This window comes from Aquila chrysaetos, chromosome 7, assembly GCF_900496995.4.
Source record: "Aquila chrysaetos chrysaetos chromosome 7, bAquChr1.4, whole genome shotgun sequence".
Classification (NCBI taxonomy): domain Eukaryota; kingdom Metazoa; phylum Chordata; class Aves; order Accipitriformes; family Accipitridae; genus Aquila; species Aquila chrysaetos.
The window spans coordinates 6,654,197-6,669,228 of record NC_044010.1 but is presented as its reverse complement, the minus strand read 5'-3'; the positions used below and the strand labels follow the sequence as shown (position 1 = coordinate 6,669,228).

The following is a 15,032-nucleotide window of genomic DNA, read 5'->3' as shown; positions in this document are numbered from 1 at the left end:
GGACACTTCTGAGGTGTGTTCGAAGGTAAGCGGAGTTACACCAGGCTATTGCTGTTGCAAGGCCAGCAGGGGTTTCTGCCTTCTACTTACTAGTAGGCGCACCCACACATTGCAAAAGAACATATCCCTTGCCCGCTACACATGCTTCAGAGCTGATATGCTGTTCTCCCATACACATAAGAGATGCTCTCCTATATTGGCATAACCCCCGCTCACTGACCATCTGAGAATCAATTATTGCCATGTCAGGAGACAGGAGCTATCAAGAACGTTAGTTACATCAAGCAAATCTTTCACCACTCCTTTTTTTTTAAGGGTATTAGAGGCTTATATTGAAACACTACCTTTCCTTCTGGCAAAAGTAAACCAAAATCCCATTCGTTCAGCCAGGGATAGCTATGTTCAAGTGGTCCTTCTTTGCCTCTTTGTTGCAAGCCTGTAAACTGGAGCAAGCCTACGGGACAGGAGCCTCTATACCAAGAGGCGCGGACAGTTGGGAGCCATGGTTGCACCCCCAGAAGCAACGCGTTCGATTTCCTCAGGTAGGTGTTAGCAGCTGGGGGGGCCTGGGTATGTCAGGCTCCTTCTATCTTTAAAATAAGAAGTAATGGCAGGGAAAGACCCAAGGTACCTCATCAGAGTCTAGGTTCGGAGATATGTGGCCAAAATAAGTGGGGTTTTGGCAGGTGATAATACAAATTTCCTCACAAAAGGCTGTTTTGCTCCTTGCTGCAGAGGGATGGTGAATATGCCACTGTGGCTGTCAAAGCTGCAGGAAAAAGAAACAGACTAACAAAAATAAAAATGCCAAAGACAACATGTACTGAGGCAAAGGCTTTTATTCCGACTAGAGCTCCATTTTTTGGCTTACAGGGCCTCAGAAGTTGTTCCACCCGTAGGCTTTGCATCTTCCAGTGACTCCTGTAATGCTGCACCTCAACCTACACCGAGCAAGAAGGAAAGGAGAGAGAGAGAATGAGCGATGCAGAGTCAGTACAGTGGAATAAACTCTTCCAAGGCCATCTGGCAAGTAAAGAAGTCCCGAACTCTGTTCATGCAGAGGGTTTGCAAAGGGATGACGATGCTGTGTGGGCAGCATCAGTCTAAGGGTGCGGGTGAGCTTCTCAGCAAGGGCTGGAAGACCTTTCCCGGTAAGGGAGGCATTGCCTCTGGCCGTGTCCCTGTCCCCGCCGGGCTGGCCATCGGGTGGCGGCAGCGCTCCAGTGAATGGCAAGAGCAGCTCTTCCTTCTTTTTTTTTTTTTTCAGCAGGCCGAGCAAGATTTTTGAGTGCCGGGAGAAGAGGTGCAAATCACACACACGGCTCCCCACGGAAAGCAAGAAGTCAGCCGAGCTCGGTCTGAAACACAGACCGCATCTTGGGTTGCGCAAAATGGGAGCTCAGCTTGTTTCAAAACGCAGCCTTCAGTGTCAGTCTACTCTAATTAGACCAGCTGACAGTGCTGGAAAAAACAGGCAAGCTTTCATGTACCTCAGCCTCTTCTCGGGTCATTTCTTTGGCTCATGTGCAACGAAAAGGTCTAGTTTTCCCAACCTGATCTAATAAAAGATATTACTGGGCTTTACACACCACACTTAACACAAACACCTAGGCCATCATAGGCTTTCTGTACACGAGCATTACAAGTATAGAGATGTAAGCATGTAGTTGGTGGGAGGAAGAAACATCCTTCAGCATAAACCTAAAAGAACCGAAGGAGACCCAGGACTTCATTAAAAGAAGCAGAAGCATCTCATTGAACAACTCCTTGCCAAAAGTGGCAGTTAAAGAAGATCCCGTTGTTTTGTTTATAGGTAACTCATTAGGCCCATGCATGTAGCTCTACCCAACAAAAACAAAGAACTATTTGAAAAAGAGATGAAACATAGAGCCAGCCCTGTTAGATTTTCGTCCACACTGCTTATTTCTGGAACCAGATCTCGTGCCTGACCAGAGGTAAGTAAATGGCTAATTCCTCCTTAAGTTAAAAAAAAGGTACCTTCAGAAATAGGCGACTGAGTTCATGTTTCTAGCAAGGGATTCCAGGTTTTGGTTTGTGTTCCTTACCTTGGTGAGAGCCTTGTCTCATGCAGAGGACGCACCTCCTCAGCTGCGGGGTTAAAACAATGATCAGAACCACTACACCTCCGATACCAGCCGCCACAACCCCAATGATAGTTCCAATGGATTCTTCTATACCAAACAAGCCTGGGGGAGAAGGGAAGGTAGAGAGGAACAAAAGATGTCATCCAGGGAAGCATATGCATTGAGGAGGCTACTTACTACGATATCAATTAGGCTAATGTCTTGTCTGATATGAAATCATAGGCTTCTACAAGGGAGGGAGTGTATTGCACTACAGAGCTATTGATTTTTTTCATTCCTATGTACGAAGCTGCTACACTTTCTGGGGATTTAGAGATAGGACAGCCCCATCTCCCTAGCAATCTCCCTTAACAGCTGGATGCTATGGGATGGCAAAAGATGCTGCTGCCTGAATTAATGGGACTCATGCTTGTATGCTTTATTTTCAAATGGAAAAAAATACTCTGACCATTTTGAGAAAGTCAGCAGTCTTCCTGTCTACCTCCAAAGGAGACAGCACCAGAGGGCAGGCAGAGCTCCACTGAAGCCCTTTCTTTGATTTGTTGCTCTCTGGGACTGTTGCATGGCAGAGATGGGATGATCCCTTTTTTTTTTGAGATAAGAGCACGTTGGCATTCTGGCTTTATTATTTGTTGGGACTGAAGGATGATTCAGGAAGAACCTTTGGTCAGGTGAGCACAGTACGATGGACTGTTACAAGGGTTGTGGGATGCAGCGTGGAGACCATCTGCCCTGTAGCTTAGCGTCTGCCAGAGCAGGAATGTCTCTTTAGAGAGAGGGAAACTGGCTGGGCAATGGCACACGACTGATCTGATCAGATTTTAAGTGATTGCCTCATGCTCATGGTAGTCATTTTGCCATGTGACTCACCCAGGAAAGGTAATAAAAGCACGATTAAAAGCCTTCCAGTTTTATCTACAGCTGCAGTCCGATCAGGCATTCACTACATATATATATGTGATTATATTTAAGCCTCACTAGAAAATTTGGGTGGTTTTGCTACCATGTTGATACACAGATTTCTAAGCATCGGACCACATGTTCACAGGAGCAGCCATTATTCTGTGCCACCTAGTTGAATGGATGGACATTGAGGTTTACCACAGCTGTGCTCATCAGTAAATAACCCACTCCCTTCTCCCACATAAAGGGAAGTATCCTGTAGTTTAAATCCATTTGTGGGGCTGCTCTTTTCATCAGGAAAGTAAGGCCAATGAAGGTGCTGTAGAACCATTACTTACTTTACTTCAAAATATATGTCATTTGTTGCCTGTAATGGACAAGTTAACAGAGTCAGCTAATTTCTCCTTTTAATTTCAGATAAGTTTTTGGACAGTCTGGATTTGTGGCACGTAACATTTCTTTATGAATTATATTTCTCATATTCTCTTGTCCCTTTAATTCAGGCATAGTGCAAAAATTATATATTTCATCTTCTCTGGAACACAGAAAGGCAATTACACTGGCCAGAGTGCAGACGTTGCAAGAGTAACCTGCGCTACTGAGACTATGAGATCAAGCCAACGGGACACCTCATTAGACACATGACCAAGCCCTTGCAGGGGGCACAGTTTTCTTGCCTTGTTAGTGCTACAGTTTAAACTGAGTAGTTTTATAAAAATTAGTAATGGAAGAACTCAGCCTCAAAAGGGCAAAGGCTTAGTGAATCTTGGTGAGCTAGAAGCTTTGGTAATGAATCAGGGGGAAACAGCAGTTGCATAATTTAGTCTTGACACAGAAGGTGCTATTTTTTGTTAATTAGATAATAAGATAATAAACCTTCTGATGTGTTGATTTGTTGGGACTGGAATGTGTTTAGCCTACATAAAAAGGAAAGCTGCTTTGACATTTCCAGCTGATAAAGGCAAAGCAAGTTATCTCCTTACTTAATATGCCTAGTGTCTATTTGTGAAGCTAAGAAAACATAGCATGGCACTTTTAATGCTACTTTGATTTTAATGTGAAGTTAAGCAGAAATGGTATAACGTGATCCTCATGTTTATTGTGGGATTACTTACGTCATCCAGAGTTAAGGAATGAATATGCAAGTTGGTGGGTTGGAGAGAAATAATGTCAAAAAAAAGGAGTTTGTAGCTGTTCCCTGAGGTGATATCTTGACACCTGCCATTCATGGGGGTTCTGCCAAACAGAGCTGTGAGTATGAGAGAACTTGCCCGACTCTTTCATTCTTGGCACTGACTTTGATTTCAGTGATAAAATTATTCCTTCTTTTTTTGGTTGTAAATGCCCCTCCTTACAATAATACCTGTGAGACTGCTTATAGAGGCAAGCCAATCAAAATTAGCTGGCCTAACGAAAATAATGAGAAATGCTATAGAGCTATTACACTCCATGACACTAGGCCCTAACTGCTAGAGGCCAAACCGGCCAACTTCACCCTATCTGCGAGCATGTAGACCAGCTTTGGAAGAGAAAGAGGGTGAAAAGAAGTAAATAACATCAAATATTACCCAGAGCCCTCCTGATCCTGAGCTTTGTGCCATCTCCTGTCACCACCTTCCCGTCTGGAAGTGTAACCTCACAGAAATAAATACCGTGGTCACTGGTTGTCACATTGAGGATCACCAGGGAGGCATCCCCTTGGGACAAGTCTCCACTCATGAAAACCCTGGAGTTATTTGGCAAGATGGTCATGTTGTTTTCTAGCAGGTCCATCTGTCCCTTTTCATCTTCTTTGTACCACTTCACCATTAGGTCAGTCAGGAAGGGACGTTGTGGACTGTGAAAGCGACAATTTAAGACCACAGTTTCACCCTCTTTGGCTTTTTCCTTGGCTGGTGTTTGAGTCACCAAAAGGTGCCATGGCTCAGGTGTTGTCAACAACGAGGGCCGTGCTGTTACGTGAGTTACAGCTGCATTCTCCTTGCTTGCACTTCCATCACTAACACCAACATCTGTACCAGGAAAGAGAAAGAAGAGTAGGGTTGAGGGTGGTAGGATGATAAACCTTCCAGCTGCTCCTGACCTCTAACCACCACAAAGAATGGCTCCTGGAATTAGAACTTGAGGGTAGTCACTATTAAGACGATAGGGATTTTTTTCCCAGTTCCTGCTTAGATTACATTCATGTGTACAACCAGGTCTTTTCCTGATCCTCAGTTCCTTTCTACTGCCATACTAGAGGAAGATTAATGCCATTGTCCAATGACTTTGGGTGAAGTTTAAAGTCCATTCAGCCACATTTCCACCTGGAACACTAACCTCTTTCTTCCCGCCCCCAAAAATCTTGGAGCCTGCTGTTCCTGCCTCAACGGCTTTTGAGGCAAAGCAAAACATGCATGTACACTTACAGACAGGCAGCTCTGTTCTGACAGGTACAGTGAATATGCGTGAATCCTAATGCAACTGCCTGCATCCCAAAACATAATGTGAGCTTCTTAGAAGTTCTGGCACGCATTTCTAGTTTCAGGATAGGAAATCTTGAAATTATGGGATGAATCTCCATTGCAAGAGACTGAAACCCCAGCAGATCCTATCAGCGACCCGGGGGGCAGCACCCTGGCATTCTGCAGGTGTTGATACTGAGGGTGAGATCTATCCTCTGTGAAGGGACCCCATTGTCCTGCTACCTTTTGTTAGAAAAATATGGGCACATGCCTGTAGCAGAGACTTAAACCTGCCTTCTCTCACTCAGCTGCTAATCATAGTATCAAACAGCCTTGAGCTAAGAGTATTGTGAGTGGATCTCATTTCTGGAAACAAGCCTGAGCTCAGAAGATGAGAGGAATAGTTGCTGTCTCAAAAAGAGGGAAAACCAAACTCTTAAGCCAACAGCTGTCGCCCAGAAGGAGTTCAGACTAATTTTTGGAACAGTTTCTTCTGTTGTTTTATTTTCCTCAAGTGAAATAGTCTCCCTTCATACTAGTCAGTGCCCCCTCAAGGACTGCAGACAATTTCACAGTGAAGGTCTTGATTTTCCATTGTCTTGAGTCTTTCATTGCCATCCAAAGGGTGTGAAACGCTATTGTCTGGGTCTGGTATGACAATGACAATAGCCTCTCTATGCTCCGGGACAAATGTCTCAAGGCAATGGAAAACCAAACCCTTTGATGATCAGTTTGAGAGTTACTTGAATGGCTCCTCCAGGCATGCTTGTACACAAAATCACAGTTGTATTCATAGTTATTATTATTTATGGCTCGTATGGGAGTAGCACTGACAATTTCTGTCAGACAGCAGGGCCCTGTTGTTCTAGGTGCCTTATAAAAGGATGGGGTATAGAGCTTACAGTTTAAATATCAGAGAAGAGAGAACTCATGGATGCAAAAATATAGAAAATATAAGCTGGCTATGAAACTAGGCGACAACAAAGCATGTGAAAAACCTTCAGAGCTGTTTGGTGCTCTGTGCTTTTACCTCAAAGTGAAAATTTTGGCCTTGTAACTGGAACACCAATCCACAGGAATTGGATGCCTGAGAATTAGGGACCCACATATTATTGTAGTTTTGGATCCAGCCCCCTAAAATGAGTAGTCCTTATTAAAGATACTGGATGAGATATTATCCTCGTGTTCACACATAATCTTACCAATGAGCCCACTGGAGCTTCTCGGGGGAATCTGAGGTCCAGATTTTCCCTTTCCAGCTAGATAACAGTGTATCAGTGCAGCAGTCATAAAAGTTGAAGTATCTGGACAAGGTACTTTGACGAAGTACAAAGTATAGTTGAAATACTTGACAAAGCTGATGGTAGCTTGACATATTACAGTCTTTCTGTATCAAATATTCTGATGTGATCTATTTGGTTACTTGTTAAGAGTTAATTTGAGCAGTTTCATCATGAGTACTCTTTTAAAAATCTCTGTTCATTAACCATTGTCTCCACTGGATACTGCTGCTTTAGCTAAAGCAGTATGTGCTACTGCTACCTTGTTTTCAAGGGTTGGCCACAGAATTTCTCCACTACAAGTGTTCCAGCCTTACCACATGTACCCCCTGCAACACAATCATAATTTTTATTCCTTTTAGTGATATAAAAGGTATCATTTTTACACAGCCACTTAGTGGCATAGAGAACATAACTGAGCAGGAACAATGTGCTTTGATGTTGCCTCTGTTCGTCATGAGTTTTGTTTGCACGTCCTATCATGAAATAACTGGCCTTGTCATCTGTGTTATCCCACATCTTGGATTCAATACAAATCATGTAACTTAAAGCTAATTAGGAAAATCAAAACACAAGAGAAGTAGGCTGTGTTGTTTCACCCCAGCTCTGTTTGGAGGTTTCACTGAGAATGCCACAGCACAGCCTCTATTTTTCTTTTTCTTTCTTTCTTTTTCTTTTGTAAGGTTGCAAAACTGGAACATACTAGTTCACTTGTATTCAAATACACAATGCCCTTATCATATTGGCATCTGGGAGCATACCATGCCAAATGCCTTGTTGACTCTGCTTCAAAGCTCTTTTTAAGTCAGCCGCTTAGTTAGCAGAGTGATGTGTAGGTCCCCTGTCATGCGGGTTGTAGAGCTCAGTCCCCAATGGAGAGGAATGCAAGGCTTTTTGGTGAAAGCACTTGAGCTAGACAGACTACAGAGAAATACAGCATGGATGATCTTGTCTTGACCTGGAAAAATGATTAGATGATCTAATAGGTCATTGTCATATGAAGTCGGTAGTTCACGGCCAGTTTTCAACCGTGAGGGGAGAAAGCTCTCTGGGACTTCCTGTAATGTGACGATGTTCTCCACATTTGGCAGTACTAATAGGGCACCTACTAAGCCATCAGCCTCCCCTTTATGCAATCTGCAGGTTGATACTTTCCCATGTAAGGCCATGTCGTTGGCTGTGAATGAGAAATACACAAGGCAGGCTAGAGGAGGTGGGGTGACAGGAGGAAAGAATAAAAGATACCTGTGCTCTCTTCCACTCCTGGAGCCTCTAACTTACTCTTTGGTGCCTGCAGTAAACCCAAACAGCCCTGCAAGCTGCTTCTGCCAGCTGCCAACAGCACCGGGGACCCAAAATGGTGGGTGGAGGTCAGTGCAAAATTTAACCTTTCTAGCTGAGCCTCTTCTCGTTTGTTCACACTCAATAGGTGGAGGAGAGGTTGAGGGCAAATAGGGCTCGATTTCCAACCCACAAAAAAATCCTCTCATGCTGGAATGACTGTCTTTTAGATGGGTTTGTTGGCTTTAGAGCTGAACTTCACACTCAGCTGGTGCCATGAGGGTGCTATACAAGCTGTATTCAGCTCCCAGTTGTCTATGATTAAGTGATCAATGACTGCACATTTCTCATCTTAATTTATATGACTTTTGCCCTGGGCTGAGGTTGGCTTTTGCAAATGGATATGAATAACTACCTTGTAGACAATAACTGGTTGCTAATACATCAGAGAACCAAAATAGAAATGAAGCTTCTAGCCATGATGATACACAGCCTTTCTTCTTGAAAAAGACAGGCAAACATACTCTTTCTGAACATTTCTATTAGCTAAACAGGAATGTATCTATAAAGAAAAGTATGTTTTAATGCAGTGCACAACACAAGATACAGTTTTCCTGCATCCTGAAGAAGCCCTCAGTGTAAAGTTGCTTTTTGGGGAAAAAAAAAAAAAAAGAGAGAGAACTTCTCAAGCCAAACTCTAGGAATAAGCTATATTTCTTCTAATTAAGGAAGGTGGCTTAGTTAGTACTCACCCACCAGCAAGAAGAGGAGGAATGAAGATGCTGCAGATCTACAGAGCTTCCCAATGTGCTGGCTCATAGCTGCTGAAGTATATGGCCTCACCGTCTCTCCCTCCGGTAGTACGGGCAAAAAAATATGTCTGTGTTATTGCAACAGGACCTCACATTCTGCCCAGTGAATGTCACACTTTCTAAAGTTACCACAGCTTCGTGCTCACAGTGCTCTGCCTGCTGCCTGGATGACAGCCACATTTGAAGTGACAACAATGAGTTCTGGGGCCTGTTCTGATCTCTCCCTGAGAAGATTCTGAAACTGTTCTGAGAGCAGAGGGAAGATAATCCGTTGTTTTTTGCTTTGGCCTTGTATAAACCAGAATTTTGGGCTGAGTAGAGAATATCCAGATACTCAAAAGGAGATCTCTCTTCTGCTGAACCCCTCCTTAGTGGAAGTGAGAAGAGAAAGAGCATTGGCTTGATTTTCTGAGCAGCCGGACTCCTATCATCCTAATTCACCATGAAAGGAAGTTATAGGAATTCAGTATCTTTGTGGCTATGTGCACACAGCATTTATAGGTAAAATGTATTCCCAAAAGTATTTTTTTCCAGTGCAGAACAAATCTTTTTTCACAAAAAATCAATTACTTACTTAAACTCAATTTAAGTAAAGCTCATCTATGCCACCTGGGTGGAGGGGAAAACTGCTAAAGCAGGTGGCCTATCTGCAAAACTAGCAGGTGTGCTATGGAATGGAATATCTGGGTTTACACAAAGGTACATACACAGCGCTGCTTTGTGGAAAGATCTCCGGCAGCCCCAAAGCCTCACCTGTAGCATCCAGCTCTACCAGCAGCGCTACCGCTGTACCAAGCACGTGCCACTCTCCCTGGCTGGATGACTCCTTTTCCCTCAGCTATGGGATTAGGGATTACGGCACACCTTTCCGGAAACCCGCTGGCTTTATCTAATGATTTTGCTTATCTTTAGGGCTCTTCAGATAATGGAATTGTGCTTGAGTATCCAGTAAAGACTCAATTCCACATCTGTTAAAACACAAAGCACAATTCAGCTGCGAGGCATGAGTATTTCTGCTTTTCTTTGTATTTGAAAGCAAAACAGACCGCCCGAAAGCCCCCATCACACCATGAGGAAATCACACTACTGTCATATGGCTTTCTTGAATACGCTTTATTAAATTCTGTGATCTGCATCTTCGCATGTGGATGCTCCACAATAACTGTTTCAAGGAATTCCACATCTGACTTGCAAAACTCTGCTAACCAAACAATGTCAAGAGGAACAACCCATTCCTTGAGCGATCACTTGTTGCTTTAGCTTTGGTGTGGTGACACCTGTATCGCTGAAAGCAGGATAAGCTAGAGGGAGTACAGCTAAAGGAACTTAAAAGGCAAATATTTCTTCTCTGTTTGAAATGGGTTGGGAGAGAGGGAAGACCTGGCCTTACCAGGAAGGAATCACTCTGAAGTAAACTATATATTAAGAAGGGAACTGGGACCAAGTGCAGAGCAACATAGCACTTCAGCAGAAAGCTGGAAGGTAGATTGTGAAGGTCTTCTGAAGGAAGTACTAGTGAGCAAAACCAATATTATCTATGGAAGGAAAAAGTTAGAGGAGTCAAAACAATCAAGAGTTTGAGGAGGGAATAATCTGTAAAGTCAAAGGCACCTGGCAGATCAAGAGGAACTGGGACTGAGTTACTGGCTTAGAGTACTGGCCATGATTGCATGTCAGAGAAGTCAGCGTGGGAAGATGGAGCTGGACCAAAGGCATTCCAGTGTCTGATTTAAACCCAAGTATTTGGTGTGTTTCTAAAAAAACTTTCAAGTGTGTTGTGATGGACAGACTGCTGTTGTTCCTGCAAATGCTGTTTATGTTCATTTCATCCTGTAATAGCAATTCTCTTGTGAATCTCCCATTAAATAGGACATGCCTGAGCAAAACCATCAGGCCAGCCGGATTTTAACTGAGGGAATACAAAGGGGTTTTATTGTTGCTGGCAGCCATCAGTTGAACATCAAGCTTCTCCCACTTGGTTAAACCAGTATGATTCAGAGAGCACCTCAATTTTTGGACAAAAAGAAAAGAAAACTGGTCCCCTGAGTGTTGTTGAGAAACGCCTGAAAAATTTAAGTTTCAGAGGTCCAAAGCAAGAGAGCAAGCAACAAAAATAAAATAAAACACACATTCTTTTTTACACTTTCTTGTAAATTTTGGAGACTCACAGTCAGCAGCGTTAAAGCTGTCCTTTCTGGGCCAACAGCTGGGAGGGGACGTCAGCCACAGGGACTCCTGGCACCTTTGCTAATGTATCAGCAGGCAGATATCACAGGGCCCAGAGATGTCCCTTCAGGGAGAGCCTCAACCCACTTTCTGGGGAAGTGGCGAGAGAAAAGGGACAGCAGAACGAAACAGCGCTGCCACGCCAGGCTGCTCTACTCCTCCTTCCTTTGGCTGCCCACCCATCCCTTTCCATCCTCCGCCAGCCAGCCACCCGGCAAGGCGGAGATCTCTTTTTCACACCACAAGGCTCTTCTTTTTCCTGCGAGGTGACCCGAGGGCACGCACCCTGCAAGCCACCATGGCTCTGGTTGGGTCCCCTGCTCTGAGGGGCACCCTTCGGCGCTGTCTAACTTGGAGCCCAGCTCTCCAAACCCCTGGGCGCTCACAGCTTGGGCAGCAACCCCCTTGGCGCCGCTCAGCAGCTTTAAAAACCGGAGCCTGGGTTTCCTGAGGTGATTCCCCCGCCATTGACTTCCTTCGTTTCACCTCATCCCCTGCTCAGCCTGCAAGCGGCTGGGCAGGCCTCCGCCCGCTCCCCTGCAAACACCCGCGGGCCGTGGCGGCGCGGCCCTGTCCACGCACGCCGGCGGCGGGCCGGGGAAGCGGGCTCTGGCCCTGGACGGCCCCTCAAGACCCCGGTTCGTCGCGGCGGCAGCGCTGGCCAGCGGCCGGGCCCGGGTCGCCTCAGGAGGAGGCGGAGGGCGGGCTTTCCTTCCCCTCTCCCCCCCTAGGTGTCCCCCTGGAGCGGCCTCTCGGCGGTATTTTCCGCCGACCCACCCCCCACCCCCCCGTCAGATTTAGGAACCGCTTTCGCTGCCCGGACGCTGTTGAACCGACTGGCGGTGCTGGGCGCAAGGGGAGGGCGGCGGGGCGCGGGGCTTTCCCTCAGGAGGGAGGCAGCTAAGGCCGCCCCCGACTCCCCGCAGCCGGGAGTTTCTCCTGCTGCAGTCCTCACAAACTTTCCACCGGCTCCGAGGCTTCGTAATTAACCCTTGTGGAAGCCGCAGAGGGGTCTCTGGAGCCGGCCGAGGGAGGGATCAGGGGCGCCGCGGCCCTCTCCGCCCCCCCCCCCCCTCTCCCCGACGGCTTCCCCTCCTCAGGAGCGGCGCCGCTCGCCCCTGGCAACCGCCTCGGGTCCGCGCCCCGCGGCCCGGCCGGCGCCTGCCCCTTTAAATGGCGGCCGCGGCCCCGCCGTGCGCCCCGCTGAGGCAGTTAGCGGGCGCCGCGCCGCCCTCGCCCCCCTCCATGGTAAGCGCCGCGGTCTGCGCGCTCCCCACCGGCCCTCGCCCGCCCCTCCGGCGGGCTCCATGCCCCCGGCCGCTGCCCCGCCGCGGCCCGCCGCCCCCCCCGGGCGAGCCGCGGCGGCGGGCTGCGCAGGTAGGTGCGGGGCGGGGCGGGGGGAGGACGGGACGGGAGCCCCGCTCCTTTCCCCCGGGGGACGGGACGGGCGGGCGGGCGGGCCGGCCGAGGCCGCGGGGCCGCCTCGGAGGCTCGGCGGTAGGGTGGCCCCCGCGGGCAGCGCTGGGAAGCGCCGCCCGGGGGTGCGGGGCCGCCGCGGTCCCCTCCTCCTCCGCCGCCGCCGCCGCCACCCGCCTCCCCGAAAGTTTTTTGGGGCGAGGCGGGCGCGGCCGGGGGGTGGCGGCGGGCCCGCGAAGCGCCGGCGCCGCGGGTCCCCGGTGAGGAGGGGCGGCGAGCGTCCCGCGGGGCTGCCGCGGCCCCCGGAGGGAAGGTCTGGGCTCTCTCGGGTGGCGAGAGCCGCCTGGGGGAGAGACGCAGGCGGCCGCGGGGTTGCTGTGAGAGCCGCTTCGCTCCGGCGATGTGGTGGGTCGGCGGCGTCCCACCCGCGGCAGTAACGGGTCCGTCCGCTCTTCGGGGAGCCGGGGCGGTGAGCAGCAACTGGTGGCAGTTGCGGCGAGTCCGTGTGTTTGCGTGGAGAACCCCACTGCTCTCACGCCATGTAGCCGGGGGGTGTCTCTGCCTTCTGCCTCTCACCCCGCTGTCTTCTCCGGAGCGTACGTACCCCCGGCCTGGGCCGCGGGCTCGGCGGGAGCCTCGGAGGAGCGCCGGCCCGGTGCTCACACCCCTGTCTAGGCATGGGCGTGCGTGTGTGCCGACATCGGTGTGGTTTTGAGTCGTTCTGGGCTGGAAACCCGGCGTCGTCTCTCATCGATGGGTCCAGTAGTACCGGCGGTGTTAGCTACTGGTTACGGCCCTGGGCTGGTTTTGTGCCGGTTTGTTAGGTGGCTTGGGACAAGTGTCTTTCGGTGGCTCGGTTTCCCGTCATAAAGTAAAACTGACCTCCCAAGTGAAGAATATTGATATCAAGGGAGAGCGCTACGGAAGAGTGCTTATATTTATAGTAAGCAATATGAGTAGAACTGTTCGCCTCTGAAGTGTTGCGCTCATATTTATATACAACAAAACACACAATTTATAGTGTAACTAGTATTAAGTATAAATATTTGATGGATTTGTATTATAATAATATATGTCAGAACTCTGCTACACCTGCGTGACCTTTCTCAAGTTTTGAAAGGTCCCACAGATTCTAGAGACATGTTGCATGTTATGCACTGACGTCTCATGTTGATATTATTCTAGCTCTAAATGTCTGTGCAGCTTCAATGTGCAAGTTGAGGGGCTGCTGTGGAAATAAAATAGTCTGTTAAAAATGTAAGTAATAATTAAATATAGTATACTCTGGAAAAAAAGTAAAATCAATTAAAAGGCTATCAGTGGGAAGTGTTTTTATGCCACTCGCCTTGGTAAAATTAGAATGTCAAGTTTCATTTAATATATGGTTGTTAAATGGATTAACCATCATCTTATTTCAGTTTTCTCCTCCATTGTTGAATTGCATACCTTGTTTCTTTGTTCACAGGAAGTTCATGAAGTGGATCATGGTCTTATTAGCCAGCTGCTTGCTGATTCAGAGGGCACTCTTAGTTCGTGCACAGAGAAAATGCAGGGTCCTGCTCAGTATAGCTGGAGTTCTGACTGGAGCTTTTGGGTAATGTGTTTTATCTTTCTTCTAACTTGTGTTTTATTTATAAATATAACATAAGTATATTTTAATTTATATATATGTGTTTATGTACTAGCTTTATATACACGGTTCTCAAGTTGCTTCGTAATCATGAATTAGTAAAATGTTCTCCACCCATGTAGTGAGGTAGGTAATTTTATCATTATCAGCTTACTTAAGTGTAAGCTGAGACTAAGAGGGGGTGAAGTTGTTTACCTGATGTCGCATATCAAGTTGGTGACAGGACTTCTGTGCCCAGTCCTGTCTCCCTTGCCTGGTGCATTAACCTATCCAAAGTCTCTTTATGCCTTTAGAAAGACATTGTTTGATGCTTTTTAACAGTAAGGGCTGAATTTTGATTCTCAGTGCTGGGTAGTTCTTCTGATGTGCTTTCCTAGTGTCTGTTTTTTGTCAGGTAAACTCATTTGTTTTCCACAAGAGTAAATAAGTTTCCTGTGTTCTGTGTAAAGAATGGGATTTGTGAATAGAAGGGCAGAATGGAGGGGTTCAATCTTGCTCCTCTCCAGGGAGATGCCCCACTGAAAGTGGAGGGTGTAATAATAAATGCTGTCTTTAATACTCTTATCATGCTTTTGATGGATTGTTTGTTTGTTTGTTGTTTTGTTTCCCCCCAATTCCATGAGAGAAGGTAAACTTACAGGTGTAGACTTAGAGCGTATGTTTTGCTGTTGGTTTGGTGGATGGGTTGCTGCTGTTAGATGGGGAAGGGGAACACTTGTGTGTGCAGCCACAGGCAGGGTAACACCTGATCTCGTGGGAGACTTAGATTCCCTTCCGCACAGCTCTGACAGTCTGACTCGGGTTCTGCATCAGGTGGCCTCAGTAAATTGGCATGCTTCATCCTGTGCATAGGAACATCATCTGGACTACCATGTCCTAGTCCTGATGAGGTCATCGTGCTCAGCAGGTGAAAGATTAAGTAACTAGCAAAGGCC

The 15,032-nt window shown here is 47.3% G+C and overlaps 2 protein-coding genes across 5 annotated transcripts in view; one reads left to right on the top strand and one right to left on the bottom strand.

The window, feature by feature from the left end:
* Positions 1 to 842: 842 nt before the first annotated feature.
* On the bottom strand, positions 843 to 8,924 carry LOC115343902 (synaptogenesis protein syg-1-like). 2 transcript variants are annotated; one of them, XM_030020478.1, is made up of 4 exons: positions 8,766 to 8,924; positions 4,577 to 5,020; positions 2,067 to 2,207; positions 843 to 946 (listed from the first exon to the last, which is right to left on the bottom strand). In XM_030020478.1, the coding sequence occupies exons 1-4, from the start codon at positions 8,830 to 8,832 to the stop codon at positions 942 to 944; spliced, it is 657 nt and encodes a 218-aa protein (XP_029876338.1). In that variant the 5' UTR covers positions 8,833 to 8,924; the 3' UTR covers positions 843 to 941. The 2 variants fall into 2 exon arrangements, with proteins under 2 accessions (XP_029876338.1, XP_029876339.1); XM_030020479.1 differs by having other exon boundaries at positions 843 to 941.
* A 3,285-nt stretch (positions 8,925 to 12,209) lies between these two features.
* Positions 12,210 to 15,032, top strand: part of GRAMD1C (GRAM domain containing 1C) — a 54,528-nt gene continuing 51,705 nt past the window's right edge. For 2 of the 3 annotated variants that reach the window (XM_030020223.1, XM_030020222.1), the window contains exons 1-2: positions 12,210 to 12,299; positions 13,933 to 14,061. In XM_030020223.1, coding sequence (XP_029876083.1) covers positions 12,225 to 12,299; positions 13,933 to 14,061 — 204 coding nt within the window. In that variant the 5' untranslated portion in view covers positions 12,210 to 12,224. Of the gene's footprint in view, positions 12,429 to 13,932; positions 14,062 to 15,032 lie in introns of all 3 variants that reach the window. The other variant, XM_030020225.2, reaches the window with a different exon arrangement.

Bases quoted from the DNA above. Each gene is read 5' to 3' on its own strand.
- LOC115343902 (XM_030020478.1), bottom strand. From the start codon at position 8,832: ATGAGCCAGCACATTGGGAAGCTCTGTAGATCTGCAGCATCTTCATTC. The intron at 5,021-8,765 runs GTGAGTACTAAC...TTCCTGGTACAG, and splicing joins CCTCCTCTTCTTGCTGGTGG to ATGTTGGTGTTAGTGATGGA. The intron at 2,208-4,576 runs GTAATATTTGAT...CTTCTCCCCCAG, and splicing joins CAGGATCAGGAGGGCTCTGG to GCTTGTTTGGTATAGAAGAA.